This window comes from Megascapheus bottae, chromosome 1, assembly GCF_031878675.1.
Source record: "Megascapheus bottae isolate mThoBot1 chromosome 1, mThoBot2.hap1, whole genome shotgun sequence".
Classification (NCBI taxonomy): domain Eukaryota; kingdom Metazoa; phylum Chordata; class Mammalia; order Rodentia; family Geomyidae; genus Megascapheus; species Megascapheus bottae.
Window position 1 is genome coordinate 102,979,257 of NC_143509.1, and position 16,563 is coordinate 102,995,819.

The window sequence follows — 16,563 nt, forward strand, 5'->3', positions numbered from 1 at the left end:
GATCCTCACCTCAGCTCAGCTCCACCTCAGATCCTCACCTCACCTCAGCTCAGCTGCTCACCTCACCTCAGCTCCTCCTCAGATCCTCACCTCACCTCATCTCCTCCTCAGATCCTCACCTCAGCTCATCTCCTCCTCAGATCCTCACCTCAGCTCAGCTCCTCCTCAGATCCTCACCTCAGCTCAGCTCAGCTCCTCCTCAGATCCTCACCTCACCTCAGCTCCTCCTCAGATACTCACCTCAGCTCAGCTCCTCCTCAGATCCTCACCTCACCTCAGCTCCTCCTCAGATCTTCACCTCGCCTCAGCTCCTCCTCAGATCCTCACCTCACCTCAGCTCTTCCTCAGATCCTCACCTCACCTCACCTAAGCTCCTCCTCAGATCCTCACCTCACCTCACCACAGCTCCTCAGATCCTCACCTCACCTCAGCTCCTCAGATCCTCACCTCACCTCAGCTCCTCAGATCCTCACCTCACCTCAGCTCCTCTTCAGATCCTCACCCAACCTCAGCTCCTCCTCAGGTCCTCACCTCACCTCATCTCCTCTTCAGATCCTCACCTCACCTCACCTCAGCTCCTCCTCAGATCCTCACCTCACCTCATCTCCTCTTCAGATCCTCACCTCACCTCACCTCATCTCCTCCTCAGGTCCTCACCTCACCTCATCTCCTCCTCAGATCCTCACCTCACCTCACCTCATATCCTCCTCAGGTACTCACCTCACCTCAGCTCCTCCTCAGATCCTCACCTCACCTCACCTCATCTCCTCCTCAGGTCCTCACCTCACCTCATCTCCTCTTCAGATCCTCACCTCACCTCACCTCAGCTCCTCCTCAGATCTTCACCTCAGCTCCTCCTCAGGTCCTCACCTCACCTCAGCTCCTCCTCAGATCCTCACCACAGCTCCTCCTCAGGTCCTCACCTCACCTCAGCTCCTCCTCAGGTCCTCACCTCACCTCAGTTCCTCCTCAGATCCTCACCTCACCTCATCTCCTCCTCACATCCTCACCTCACCTCAGCTCCTCAGATCCTCACCTCACCTCATCTTCTCCTCAGATCCTCACCTAACCTCACCTCAGCTCCTCCTCAGATCCTCACCTCACCTCAGCTCCTCCTCAGGTCCTCACCTCACCTCAGCTCCTCCTCAGATCCTCACCCCACCTCAGCTCCTCCTCAGATCCTCACCTCACCTCAGCTCCTCCTCAGATCCTCACCTCACCTCACCACCTCCTCAGATCCTCACCTCACCTCAGCTCCTCCTCAGATCCTCACCTCACCTCAGCTCCTCCTCAGATACTCACCTCACCTCAGCTCCTCCTCAGATCCTCATCTCACCTCAGCTCCTCCTCAGATCCTCACCACAGCTCCTCCTCAGGTCCTCACCTCACCTCAGCTCCTCCTCAGGTCCTCACCTCACCTCAGCTCCTCCTCAGATACTCACCTCACCTCATCTCCTCCTCAGATCCTCACCTCATCTCACCTCAGCTCCTCCTCAGATCCTCATCTCACCTCAGCTCCTCCTCAGATCCTCACCTCACCTCATCTCCTCCTCAGATCCTCACCTCAGCTCATCTCCTCCTCAGATCCTCACCTCAGCTCAGCTCCTCCTCAGATCCTCACCTCAGCTCAGCTCAGCTCCTCCTCAGATCCTCACCTCACCTCAGCTCCTCCTCAGATCCTCACCTCAGCTCAGCTCCTCCTCAGATCCTCACCTCAGCTCAGCTCCACCTCAGATCCTCACCTCACCTCAGCTCAGCTGCTCACCTCACCTCAGCTCCTCCTCAGATCCTCACCTCACCTCATCTCCTCCTCAGATCCTCACCTCAGCTCATCTCCTCCTCAGATCCTCACCTCAGCTCAGCTCCTCCTCAGATCCTCACCTCAGCTCAGCTCAGCTCCTCCTCAGATCCTCACCTCACCTCAGCTCCTCCTCAGATACTCACCTCAGCTCAGCTCCTCCTCAGATCCTCACCTCACCTCAGCTCCTCCTCAGATCTTCACCTCGCCTCAGCTCCTCCTCAGATCCTCACCTCACCTCAGCTCTTCCTCAGATCCTCACCTCACCTCACCTAAGCTCCTCCTCAGATCCTCACCTCACCTCACCACAGCTCCTCAGATCCTCACCTCACCTCAGCTCCTCAGATCCTCACCTCACCTCAGCTCCTCTTCAGATCCTCACCCAACCTCAGCTCCTCCTCAGGTCCTCACCTCACCTCATCTCCTCTTCAGATCCTCACCTCACCTCACCTCAGCTCCTCCTCAGATCCTCACCTCACCTCATCTCCTCTTCAGATCCTCACCTCACCTCACCTCATCTCCTCCTCAGGTCCTCACCTCACCTCATCTCCTCCTCAGATCCTCACCTCACCTCACCTCATCTCCTCCTCAGGTACTCACCTCACCTCAGCTCCTCCTCAGATCCTCACCTCACCTCACCTCATCTCCTCCTCAGGTCCTCACCTCACCTCATCTCCTCTTCAGATCCTCACCTCACCTCACCTCAGCTCCTCCTCAGATCTTCACCTCAGCTCCTCCTCAGGTCCTCACCTCACCTCAGCTCCTCCTCAGATCCTCACCACAGCTCCTCCTCAGGTCCTCACCTCACCTCAGCTCCTCCTCAGGTCCTCACCTCACCTCAGTTCCTCCTCAGATCCTCACCTCACCTCATCTCCTCCTCACATCCTCACCTCACCTCACCTCAGGTCCTGGTCAGATCCTCACCTCACCTCAGCTGCTCCTCAGACCCTCACCTCACCTCATCTCCTCCTCAGATCCTCAATTCACCTCACCTCTTCTCCTCCTCAGGTCCTCACCTCATCTTATCTCCTTTCAGATCCTCACCTCACCTCAACTCAGCTCCTCCTCAGATCCTCACCTCACCTCAGCTCCTCCTCAGACCCTCACCACAGCTCCTCCTCAGATCCTCACCTCACCTCAGCTCCTCCTCAGGTCCTCACCTCACCTCAGCTCCTGCTCACATCCTCACCTCACCTCAGCTCATCAGATCCTCACCTCACCTAAGCTCCTCCTCAGATCCTCACCCCACCTCAGCTCCTGCTCAGGTCCTCACCTCACCTTATCTCCTCCTCAGATCCTCACCTGACCTCACCTCATCTCCTCCTCAGATCCTCACCTCACCTCACCTCAGCTCCTCCTCAGGTCCTCACCTCACCTCATCTCCTCCTCAGATCCTCACCTCACCTCACCTCCTCCTCAGATCCTCACCTCACCTCACCTCCTCCTCAGATCCTCACCTCACCTCACCTCCTCCTCAGATCCTCACCTCACCTAAGCTCCGCCTCAGATCCTCACCTCACCTCAGCTCCTCCTCGGGTCCTCACCTCACCTCAGCTCCTCCTCGTGTCCTCACCTCACCTCATCTCCTCCTCAGATCCTCACCTCACCTCACCTCATCTCCTCCTCAGATCCTCACCCCACCTCAGCTCCTCACCTCACCTCATCTCCTCCTCAGATCCTCACCTCACCTCACCTCATCTCCTCCTCAGATCCTCACCCCACCTCAGCTCCTCACCTCACCTCACCTCCTCCTCAGATCCTCACCCCAACTCAGCTCCTCCTCAGATCCTCACCTCACCTCAGCTCCTCACCTCACCTCAGCTCCTCCTCAGATCCTCACCTCACCTCAGCTCCTCCTCAGATCCTCACCTCACCTCACCCTCAGATCCTCACCTCACCTCAGCTCCTCCTCAGATCCTCACCTCACCTCACCCTCAGATCCTCACCTCACCTCAGCTCCTCCTCAGATCCTCACCTCACCTCAGCTCCTCCTCAGATCCTCACCTCAGCTCTTCCTGAGACCCTTACCTCACCTCAGCTCCTCCTCAGATCCTCACCTTACCTCATCTCCTCCTCAGATCCTCACCTCACCTCAGCTCCTGCTCGGGTCCTCACCTCACCTCAGCTCCTCTCAGATCCTCACCTCACCTCAGCTCCTCCTCAGATCCTCACCTCATCTCAGCTCCTCCTCAGATCCTCACCTCACCTCAGCTCCTCCTCAGCTCCTCCTCTCACCTCACCTCCTCAGATCACACCTCACCTCAGCTCCTCCTCAGATCCTCACCTCACCTCAGCTCCTCTTCGGATCCTCACCTCACCTCATCTCCTCCTCAGATCCTCACCTCACCTCAGTTCCTCAGCTCCTCACCTCACCTCAGCTCCTCCTCAGATCCTCACCTCACCTCAGCTCCTCCTCAGGTCCTCACCTCACCTCAGCTCCTCCTCAGATCCTCACCTCACCTCACCTCAGGTCCTCCTCAGATCCTCACCTCAGCTCAGCTCCTCCTCAGATCTTCACCTCACCTCAGCTCCTCCTCAGATCCTCACCTCACCTCATCTCCTCCTCAGATCCTCACCTCACCTCAGCTCCTCCTCAGATCTTCACCTCACCTCAGCTCCTCCTCAGATCCTCACCTCACCTCATCTCCTCCTCAGATCCTCACCTCACCTCACCTCCTCCTCAGATCCTCACCTCACCTCACCTCCTCCTCAGATCCTCACCTCACCTCACCTCCTCCTCAGATCCTCACCTCACCTCAGCTCCCCCTCAGATCCTCACCTCACCTCAGCTCCCCCTCAGATCCTCACCTCACCTCAGCTCCTCCTCAGCTCCTCACCTCACCTCAGCTCCTCCTCAGATCCTCACCTCACCTCAGCTCCCCCTCGGATCCTCACCTCACCTCAGCTCCTCTTCGAATCCTCACCTCACCTCATCTCCTCCTCAGATCCTCACCCCACCTCAGCTCCTCCTCAGATCCTCACATCACCTCAGCTCCTCCTCAGATCCTCACCTCACCTCAGCTCCTCCTCGGGTCCTCACCTCACCGCAGCTCCTCCTCGGGTCCTCACCTCACCTCAGCTCCTCCTCGTGTCCTCAGCTCACCTCATCTCCTCCTCAGATCCTCACCTCACCTCACCTCTTCTCCTCCTCAGATCCTCACGCCACCTCAGCTCCTCACCTCACCTCAGCTCCTCACCTCACCTCATCTCCTCCTCAGATCCTCACCCCACCTCAGCTCCTCACCCCACCTCACCTCCTCCTCAGATCCTCACCCCACCTCAGCTCCTCCTCAGATCCTCACCTCACCTCAGCTCCTCACCTCACCTCAGCTCCTCCTCAGATCCTCACCTCACCTCAGCTCCTCCTCAGATCCTCACCTCACCTCAGCTCCTTCTCAGATCCTCACCTCACCTCAGCTCCTCCTCAGATCCTCACCTCACCTCACCCTCAGATCCTCACCTCACCTCAGCTCCTCCTGAGATCCTCACCTCACCTTAGCTCCTCCTCAGATCCTCACCTCACCTCAGCTCCTCCTCAGATCCTCACCTCACCTCAGCTCCTCCTCAGCTCCTCACCTCACTCATCTCCTCCTCAGTTCCATACCTCACCTCAGCTCCTCCTCAGATCCACACCTTACCTCACCTCAGCTCCTCCTCAGATCCTCACCTCACCTCAGCTCCTCCTCAGATCCATACCTCACCTCAGCTCCCTCCCACAGAGCCACACCTCACCTCAGTTCCCTTGCATGCAACAGAAGAGTGAGCAATGTCATGTGCAGAGGGAGGCTGGGAAGGGAGAGGCCAGGTGGAGAAGGTCCAGGTGTGGGCAGAGGGAGGAGGGTGGAAGCAGCCTGGGCAGACAGCCTGAGGGACTCTTCATTTCCAATTTACCAGCAAGAGACCAGAGATGGAACATGGATCCAAGTGATAAGAGTGCCAGCCTCAAGATAGAGAAAAAACAAAAAGAAAACCAAAAAAACAAGCAAGCAAGTGTTGGAGGTCTTGAATTTAGAAACTAAAAAGGGAAAAATTAATAAAAGATAAAATGGAGATAATAACAATATGATTTAGAGTGAAGTTGTGTGAAATATGAGGCTCATGTTAGTATAAAATAACCAAGATTTTGTCTGAGAAGTAATGCACCTAGTATCTGGCGAATGTAACTGTAACCCCTCTACACATCACCTTGACAATAAAAAATAAAATGAAAAAAAAAATAACCAAGATGTTTAGACAAGGGGTAGAGGTGGAGAGAAAGAACTTTTCCGTTGTTAAATCCCCTGCTAGCAAGCAGAAGGCACTGAGTTCAAAACCCACGTACTGTTTAAAACATACACACATAGAGACACACACAGACACACCCACACACACGCAGACATAGACACAGACACAGATACACACATACAGACACACACAGGCACAGACACACCCACACACAGACACACACACAAAGGCTGATATGGAAAAATTCCCAACAGGCAGGGAATGTGGCCTCTCGGTAGAGTGCTCAACCTGGGTACACATACACAGAAGCCAGAAGTGGCACTGTGACTCAAGTGGCAGACTGCTAGCCTTGAGCAAAAAAGTGTCTAAGGACAGGACAGCGCCCAGGAGTTCAAGTTGCAGGACTGGCAAAAAAAAAGGAAAAGGAAAAGAAAAATTCCCAGCAGAAAGAAATCTTCTTCTGAATGACTGCTGCAGTGTTACATGTATTTCTATCTTGCTTGTCTGTGCAATCCCAAATGGCTATAAACAGCTAAGTGAAGAATGTTTGAAACTGGGCACCAGCTCTACTCAAGAGCTACTCAGGAGGCTGAGGTGTGAGGTGAGAAAGCAAGCCTGGGCAGAACAGTCCACGGACTCTTCTCTGATTAACCAGTAAGAAGCCAGCAGTGGAGATGTAGTTCAAGTGGGAGAGTGCCAATTGGAGCGGGAAAGCCAAAGGAGAATGCAAAGCACTGAGTTCAAGCACCAGCACTAGCAAAACAAACAAACCAATATCTTTAAATATGTTAAAAGAAGAAAACCACAGCCAAAGCCAAGGTGGCTGTCTCTAAAGAGCTTTCGATTTCAAATGAATGGGTGGAGTGTGCAGTACCATCTGCCAGGACAGGGCCCCTGACGAGGCACACTCCACCGTGACTCCAGTCGTAGCACCACAAGGACCCATTCCACCCCCAGAGAGACGTGCAGACAGCAACCTGGGACTTCAGACGTGCACTGTCACAGGTGTGCTGCGTACTTTCCTCATAGTACAGTGACACGCAACGTGAAAATATAAGGAGAAAATAACTTACTGTGTAGGCAATTAAGTCTGGTAGGCATAGCGATCCTCTTAGGTGAAAGGAAGGAGCACGAGATGCAGAGACAGAGGAGGTAAAAAGAAAAGCAGGCACGAGCACCATCAGAATGCAGGACAGTAAGAGTTGGGAACATTCACATTGCATACGCACATGTACACGCCTCCACACATGCTCATACGTGCATACACACAGACACACACATGCACAGACAGGCACAGACAGACACATATGCACATGCAAAGACGCTAACACAGGTCATTTGGCAGGCTTTTTTCCTTTCTAAGTTATTTTTCAAAACCTCCTCTGATGCTGTTGTGATAAACCATGCAACTATGTTAAGACTTACTATCTTAGCATTTCTGTATGTGAAGTATAGAGGTATCAAGTCCATTCTTAGTGTTGAACAATGTTGCCAATTCTTTTCAAGACAAAAACAGGAACTTATTTTTTTTTTGAAATCTTCCTTGTAGCTTTACAGTACATAGATTTCTAGCCAGCCTGCCAAATTCCAGGGGATTCCAAACAGAAGCCTCATACAGAATCCTTGCTAAGACAGAAGGTGCGGGTGGCATGCTAACATGAAAATAAACACTGGTTTGGGGTACCCGGAGCTCACTCCTGTAATCATAGCTACTAAGGAGGCTGAGACCTGACGATTGTGATTCGTAGCTATCTAGAAGGAAAATTCTGGGAGATTCTCATCTCCAATTAACCACTAAAAAGCCAAAAATGGAGTTGTGGCTCAAGTGGTAGCAGAGCACCAGCCTTGAGTAAGCTCAGAGACAATGCCCAGGCCCTGAGTTCAAGCCCCAGTACTGACGGGGTGGGGGGGGAGGGGGGGAACGGAAGGGATCTGGGTATGGAAGGCACGCTTGCAGTCCCAATCTTTATGGAAGTGGACAAGACAACTAAGAGTTTGAGGGCCAGCCTGGGTACAAAGTAGACCCTGTCTGCAGCTCCCCCCTTCCCCTCTCCTGCCCACATACCCCAAAACTTGGACAGAGAGAGAGAGGCAGAAACAACATGAACCCCACAAATCACTCCTCATGGTGCTAGTTTCCAAAGAGATTTTGTTGTGAAAACTACTTGGAAACCACAATACAGATTCATCTAAAATTCTGCCAACATCTCAAGAGATGCTCAACAAGAATCTTCGGGAAAACCCTGGAATGAAAAACAATGGAGTCAAACCTCTGCCAAATATTTCCTCATAGAAAACCTTGGGTGGAGGCAGTCACATCCCAAGAGTGAGTGAGCTGCTTGGGCCCTGCCTCTCAGAAGCGCAAAGCTCCCAGGCAAGACAGAACCGCCCCCCTGTGGAGAGGCAGTCCTGTCACTGCTGGGGGCCCCAGTCCAGCCCAGCCCAGCCAGGCAGCCCAACACCCCAAAGGCATCCATTCACCTGCTGGATAAGGAAAGGCTCTGGGCAGCCAGGGACCAGAGAGGACAGGACCCAGGGACACTTGGGAGGAAAGACTAGTGGAGAGGAGGAAATTGTTTTGTGAATCATGTAGATAGATAGATAGATAGATAGATAGATAGATAGATAGACGTATAAATATGTATATGTGTGTGTTTACATGTATGTGTATATGTAGACACACACATATATAAATTGGTGGTTAATTGGAGCTCATTACTACAGACATATTAGGTTGATCGACCATTATTCTAGGGCCTTCCTTTCCTGTAGATCTTGTGAGGTCCAAGTAGTGAGGCTCAGCGTGATTCAAGCTGCAAGAAAAACCTGAGCAGGTACAAACGCCCCAGCCCCTGCCTGGTTCCCCTGAGAGCCTGTGGCTACCTTGACACCTGACCTGGTGACCCTCAAACACCTTGGCTGGCTCTGGAGTGAGCCAGGCAGCAGAGGTACCTCTTGGCATGAACGTAAACTAGCCTCAAATGAAAGACGATGCAGATGCACACACACACACACACACACACACACACACACACACACACACACACACACACACAGTATGCTCTGCAGCTTTGTGGGGGGGCTTGCACACTCCACATAGACAGGAGGGGTGGAGACTGCATGGGCTCATGGAGGAGGAAGGGAAGGAGGTTGATGAGGGCAAAGCCACCAAGTGGAAGCCAGGGCTCCTGGACAGGTACCTTTAGGCTTCTTGGCAGCGCCCAGCTCTGAGGTGCTCAGGGAGCTCTCTGACAGCTCATCCCCCTCGGTCTCCAGCAGGGCTGGGCTGCGCCACGCTGCTGCCTGAGAGTCCTTCTCCAGGTCCCAGGAGTCCAGTTCATTCTCCTGGGGCTCGGGCGGGGCCTGGGCTGGCCCGTCGTGCACGGGCGGGGCAGAGGCTGCTGCCTCTAGGGGTGCTGGCTCGGGGCTGGCGTCCTCCTGACTGGCGGTATCCATGGAAGCCGCATAGTCCAGCATGAGGGAAGCTTCGTGGTCCTGAGATAGTGAGGTCTGCGGAGGAGAACACACCATGAGAGGCTAAGGCCATGGCAGACACCAAGCCAGGGGAAGAGGGGATGCCGCCCAGGCAGGAGGAAGCCACCTGAAAAATCACTATCCAAGACACTCTGACTCGGAATAGCAAAGTCCCAGCAGGCATCGCTAGGCCTCCAAGAAGGCGCTGTATACGGAAGGCAGCTGTTCATATGCTCATATGAACAAGCACGGCAGGGTTCTAATAAAATCTTATTTATAAAAACAGGTGCTGGACAGTCATGTTCATCATTATGTTCTTCACAATAGCCAAGAGATGGAAACAACCCAGATGCCCCACTGTAGATGAATGGATACAAAAAATGTGGTACACATACACAATGGGACTCTACATAGCCACCAGACAAGACATAATGGCATTCGCTAGAAAGTGGATGGAACTAGAGCGAATCACAGTGAGTGAGATAAGCCAAGACCAAAGGAACAAAAGGCGCATGGTCTCCTTGATATGTGGATATTAGATTTAAACAAGATCGATGATGACACAATACTCAGGTACTCCAGGTCACTGACATGAATTTGGAGATATTATCTATATAGACATACAGGTCTGTGATAAAATATAGATTCTATAGACATATATTGGTACATTACATAGGTTGATGTGTATAAAGATTCAGCTTAATTTTAACTATGTTCTTAAATTTATGTGCCAGTGTTTGCATATAGAGATTTTTTCTTGAATACTTGATTGTAGAACGTGCCATTTGAAATATGATGTAAAATCTCTGTTTTAATATAAAGTTTAAAAAAATAAATGCTGGGGTGGGTCACCCTGTCATCCTAACTACTTAAGAGGCTGAGATGTAAGTGGTAGAACATCAGCTTTGAGTAGATGAGAGTCAAGGCCCCAAGTTCAAGCTCAAGTACTGGCACGTGCTGGCACGTGCACACATGTGCACACACACACACACACACACTAAAATAAATCAGAGCCTGGATGCACAGTACAATCCTGACTGGAGCCCACAGGCTGAGGGAGCTCTCTTCCTGTCTCTCTCCAGAACAGCCCTGCTCAAGAAGCTCTGAATGGGAAATGCAAGACAGCTTCTCCTACAAAAAAGACAGAGCACAGGTCACCCAGGGTAGGTGTAAACTTTGCTGTTTCAGATTCAGTTATTGGGGGTTTCTACCACTTGAGCCACAGCTCCACTTCTGGCTTTTTGGTAGTTAATTAGAGATGAGTCTCGTGGACTTTCCTGCCTAGGCTGGCTTCAAACCTGGATTCTCAGATCTCCTGAGATGCTAGGATTACAGGCATCATGGATTTGGTCTTTTCGTCGTTGTCCCTACAGCATTCCTATGCTGCCTTCAGGTGGTACTAATCAGTAGATACTTCACATTATGTTCCTGTGCAGACACATCCAGGCGCTAAAGGGACCCACAGGGTGGAGTCGGGGTCTTCAGTGGGAACTTGGTGGCTGGGGAGGAGAGCTGTGGGGGGTGGCCACTCTGCTCTTGACTCTGACACCAGTGAGTCTTGGACAGTGCTGGCCAACCAGATGGGGATGTGTTGAGTGTCAATGACAAAGTGTAGGGTGGACGAGACATGACTGACTAAGATGGACAAGTTTATGCACGGACAACGAAGCCCTAGAGAAAGTACAGAGGGGATTGTCACCACGGCCTTGTTATCTAGCCAAGACTGGAATCAGCACCGAGACCCTTGTGCTTCCGGAGACCAGCTTGCTGCTGCCTGCTGCAGTGCCCCTGGTGAGTCAGGCTAGGCTTGAGCTTGCATCAAGGGTACAATGGCAACTTGGGCATTTTGTTGTTGGTTCTCAGTCAGTATCTCTCCTGCCCACCCTTTCACTGACAGTCCAAGTGCAACATTTCTTTGTCTCACTGCAAACAAAACCTCTCAGTGTACATGTGTAAGGGTCAAGACAGACAGAACCCAGGTCTATTTACTGTGTGGCCCTTCGTCTCAAGAGCTAGCCTGCCCTGCAGCTTGGCTGTGCCCCACTGGGGAGCAATGTACACCCACAGACACCACAAGCTGGAGGAAGAGAGGAGTGGGGACTTTATGGACAATAACTTTTCCTTGTCTCGGATAACAAAAGAAATACACATGCATTAAAAAAACAAATGCTTTCGATATGGATAATGGGTAAAACAGTGGCAGCTCTCTGAGACTGAGTGGGGATGTGGGTGGAGCCGGGAGCAGAGTGTGGTATGAAATGATCCACCCCCCGCCCCATCCACACGCAAAGCACCACGGGGGCGAACCTTGCACATTTCCTTCAGGAACAGGATGACGTATGCCATCGTGAGACCACCAATCTGCCTTGTTGCAGGGACAACATTTGCCATCCTGGGACAGGAGGATTGTGCGTGTCGATGGGATGTGTGGTCAGGCCGCGAGGACCGGGCTGACGTACCTTGGAAATCCCTGAAATGATGATAGTACTTTTCTTCCGAGGTGACTTGAGCTTCAGCTTTGACGATTCACTGAGCTGGCGAATGGCAACTTCAGCCACTGGGTCTGAGCCGTTCAACACCAACAGCTCTGCCAGAGAAAGGTGGCGCTTCACTCACAGCGAAAAGAAAAGCTTGGGGGCCAGGAGAAATGGTTTATAAGCAGTGCTGGCAAATACTTTCTGCAATGGGCCGGAGAGTGAGTAGTTCAGGCCTTGCAGGCTATCGGTCTCTGAAACAACACACCCATCACGCTTTGGGCAGTGAAAGCAGCAAGGGTTCACACGGAATGAACACGCGTGGCTAGCTGTCAATGAAACTGTAGGCGTAAAACTGACAGCGCACAAGTGAGCTGGGACCCAGCTTGATCTACAACTGCAATCTCCCAGGTGGGTCCTCATGAAAGTCTCCACATGAGATTCATGGGTTTTGTCGCAGGCAAGTTGGAGGTTTCCATCCACAGGGTTGATGAAAACGACAAAAGTAAAGGATCACTAAATCTACAGAATTTTATAAGGTTTGGATTTATTTTTGACAGTCCTATGGCTTCAACTCAGGGCCTGAGCACTGTCCTTGGATTTTTCTCAAGGCTAGAGTTCTACCACTTGAGCTACAGCACCACTTCTGGATTTTTCTACATATGTGGTACTGAGGACTTGAGCTGGGTCTTCATGCACGTCAGGCAAGCACTTTACCACTAAGCCACTCCCAGCCCCAAGGTTTTCATTTTTAAAAGGCATGTAGCTCTTCCTTCTCCCTCCCAAGGGTGCTGAAACACTGGATGGCAATCAGAGCTAGGAAGAGCCAGCTGACAAATGGTCACACTTCACCCACACTGGCTGTCATCTTCTGTAGACATTTTGTGGACCTATCACTAATGGAAGAGTTGTTATTCTCCAGGCCCTAAGAGCAGATTCTCCTGCTTAAAGTAAAAAATAAACCCTCCATTTAGGCAACCAGGTAGGCAAAAGCACTGCCACAGCCTACCCTGTAGCTGACAGCATTCTGCTAAGGCAGTTAAAGATGGCAGATCAGATTGGGTACGGGTGGCCCACACCTGTCATCCTAGCTTTCTAAGAGGCTGAGATCTGAGGGTAGCGATTCAAAGCTAGTCCAGGCAGGAAAGTCCTTGAGACTTTTACCTCCAATTAACCACCAAAAAAAAAAAACCCAACCCAGAAGTAGTGCTGTGGCTCAAAAGGTAGAGTGCTATTCTTGAGCAAAAAAGCTTGAGGACAGCACCCAGGCCCCAAGTTCAAGCCCCAGGACTGACCCTCCCCCTCCCAAAAAAAAGATGTCAGAGCAGTAGGTTAAAAGGAGCCTTTTCTGTCTCAACTCTGGCCATATTCAAGGGGAACGAAGGGGCGGGGCAGGGAGCACTGGCTGGAGCACTGACAGGCACGGGGGGAAGGAACACGGGCCTTTCTTCAGGTCCTGAGGAACCCAGGGACATTTTATTAAGAATCATAAGCTCTTAAAACCACACCCCATTTATGCTAATGAACATGGGGCCTGGTTGCCAAGGAAACAAACTCAATGATTAGGAACTGTCACCTTGTAAGGGAGAGGTAAGGAAGAGAAAATGGAGGCTGAGTTCAATCTCTAATGACCAGCGATTTCAGAAATTATTCTCTGTTAATGGAAGGGCTCTAAATCCCCAAGTGGCAGACTTAGGAGTTTCTGAGCGGCCACCATAGCCAGTGACATGAGGGAGGTGCATCTAAGCCTTAGCAAAAGCACCAGCTTGTTACCCTCACAGTCCTTGCCCTCCATCCCTCTTTTTCTGGCTGTCCACAGACACACCTCCTAAGAGAATGGCAAACCCCAGGAGGGCTGCCTTGCATTGAAAGACAGAGCCAACACCAAACCCTGGAGACCTGGGAAGAGAAAGCCAGGGGCCCTGTGTGTAAAATCAGACCCAGCAGGGACCACTGGGGCCAGGGTGCTTGCACTAGGGAGGGTTACTGCTACAAGTGAACCAAACTGCAGGACTCCTATTTGTTACTTGTGGACATCTGGAATCTCTTGGCTAGTCCTGGAAGCGAGGGCAGAAGCTGATGTTGTGTTCAGCCAGCCCTGACCCTCTCGAGAGGAGAGAAGGGCCTAGAGGAAAGCTCCAGTGGGAGGGACAGGGGAGTCCCATCTAGGAGGGAGGCTGGTTTCTGAGCAGTCTTGGGTGGGTGGAGGTCACGGGCTTCTCAGGGAAGCCTGGGAAACCTGCTACACAGCAGACCGGGGCCCAAGAGCTGGTTCCACCATGAAATACCAGCTAGGATCCTTAAAAAAAAAAAAAAAAAAAAAAAAAGGATTCTGTCAAGGAGAAGGGCCTGGTGCAGTGTGGAAGGAAGGTGTGGGGTGTGGGGGAAAAGGGCACTGCAGGCAGAGGGGTGCATGGCCTACGTCCTCTCAGGAGGGCAGCAGGGCAGTGTCCAAATAGGCCATGGAACCCTCTAGAGAAGTGCAGCAGTGCCATGGAGAAAACAGACTGCCCCCAGAAACTCCCAGAGAAGGCCTTGTCCCAGTTCTGACCGGGATAAGATCAGAGAACAGAAGGAGAGAAGCAAGAAGCTGCCCACTTGCAGGAAGGCGGATGCCCCAGCTCTCCACGACCCAGGAAGTTAGTTCTCTATTCAGACCCTGCTGTGATTTACAAACAGAAAGACATCTTTTTAAAGATGTGCCTTACCCTTCCCCCCAACCCTAAATATGAGAACTGGTACCCAGAAGGCTGGCCATTGTGGGTGGGCAGCAAAAGGTGAGCAGGACAGAAGCTGTGCCTGGGGCGGGGGTTGTCTCTGGTCCTGCTCTCATCTGATGACATTAAAGTTACTGATGTGTTAAAGACAAGAAACACAGTGTTGAGGAAGTTGCAGAGCAATGCCTCGTTAGTGTTTACACATCTTGTTAAAGTCTTTCTCAAACTAGCTGGGAGAGTGTCCCTCCCAGCCCCTACCTCCTCACTTCCAAACTCCTGAAACCTCTTCCCAAACTTGGAAATCTTTACTACCTTTCCTTGGAAGAGTACAGAACCTGAGAGAGGAAAGAGCAGGTCTCCCCTACCTGTGTCTGAGGAAGAGAATGTCTTGCTGACGGGTATGCTGTGGCACGGGATAGCCTGGATGGAGATGTCCTTTTCAATGACCTTCACCTTCACTGGTGTCCTCACAGGAGACTCTGTCAGCACCAAGAGTACAACAGCACTGAGTGGAGGGTTTTGGGGGCTGGGAGGGAGACATTCACTAGGCTGCTAGACCCTGTATTGGGCACCAGTCTGAGCCAAGCCTCAGATCAAAGTAGGGCTTGGAAATCCAGGCTTTAGAGTCATTTAAATGAAACCAGAACTGCATTTCTGACCTGTGTGTACCCAGGCATCTAGTCATGTAATGTTTTTGCAGGCATAGGAACTATACAAATAAAACAAAAATATATCAGACACCATAAGAAGGTTTCTTCAAGGTTGAGGCTGTGGGGCCAGGTACAGAATTCAGGTGGATCTGAATACATAAATCTTATCAGACTTCTTATCAGTGGTGGGTGTGTGCCAGTCCTGGGATTGCATTCAGGGGCTGGGAGCTGTGTTGAGCTTATTGACCAAGGCCACAGCTCCACGTCTGGTTTTTTGCTGGAGATCTGAGTCTTATGGATCTGTTGCCCAGCATTTGTTTTGGTTTTTGAAGCAAGGCTTCAATATGTAGCCCGGCTAACTTTAGCCTGAGTGCTGGGGTTACAGGCATTTGCCACCAAACCTGGCTTATCAACGACTCTTAACCTCCATGCAAATACCTGTGCTGACTTTCCAAGACGGCGCTTTGCCCCTACATGAACGCCGGGGGTACTGGGTCTAACCGGCTCTATCACACTACTTGCGTGCCAGCGCCTGTGTTTCAGAATACACTACCACCGATCGAACCTCCAGCATGCACGAGTCTCGTGAATTCTCCCTGGCCCACGAGACCTTACAACACGAGGTGCTGGGCAGTGTCCAGCGCAGGGAGCATGCACAGACCTCCCCGGCACGCGCAGGCCTCCCGCAGGATGAGTGCACCCTAGAAGCATGCATGCTCTTCCTGGGCGTCAGTTGCAGCCTATGCGTAAGAGCAGACTTCCTACAGGGCAAATGCCTTCAGGGAGCATGCGCAGACTTCCCGCAGGGCAGCCCCCCCCACCGAGCATGCGCACACTTCCCGCAGGACAGCTTCCCCCCCCCCCACCGAGCATGCGCAGACTTCCCGCGCCCTCCGCGTCTCACCGGAGCTCAGCGGGGACGCCCTGCCCACTTCGAAGCGAGGCTTGGACTTGACCGCGGTGACGGTGGTGACCACGGTGCCGCAGGGCATCACGGTGCGGTCCTTCTCTATCTTCGCGGCAGGCACCGGGGGCGGCGCTGGCTGGGACTTGCCCTCCCCGGGCTCTAGGTAGGAGAACTGCGGGGAAGCCTGTTACCGGGGAGGCTCGGGGCCCTCGGTGGAAAGGGCCCAGGACCATGAAGGCTGACCCCAGCTCGGGAAGGTACGAACCAAAGAAGTGTTTAAAAAGAAGAGCTGCTGCGCCCGGCCATGCGAGCGGGACGC

The 16,563-nt window shown here is 52.4% G+C and overlaps 1 protein-coding gene across 1 annotated transcript in view; it reads right to left on the reverse strand.

Moving 5' to 3' along the window:
• Positions 1 to 16,563, reverse strand: part of C2cd2 (C2 calcium dependent domain containing 2) — an 80,048-nt gene that overhangs the window by 24,753 nt on the left and 38,732 nt on the right. The window contains exons 10-13 of the mRNA XM_090349603.1: positions 16,242 to 16,416; positions 15,053 to 15,166; positions 11,956 to 12,083; positions 9,223 to 9,532 (exon numbers count right to left, since the gene is read on the reverse strand). Of these exons, the coding sequence (XP_090205729.1) occupies positions 9,223 to 9,532; positions 11,956 to 12,083; positions 15,053 to 15,166; positions 16,242 to 16,416 (727 nt within the window). The remainder of the gene's footprint in view (positions 1 to 9,222; positions 9,533 to 11,955; positions 12,084 to 15,052; positions 15,167 to 16,241; positions 16,417 to 16,563) is intronic.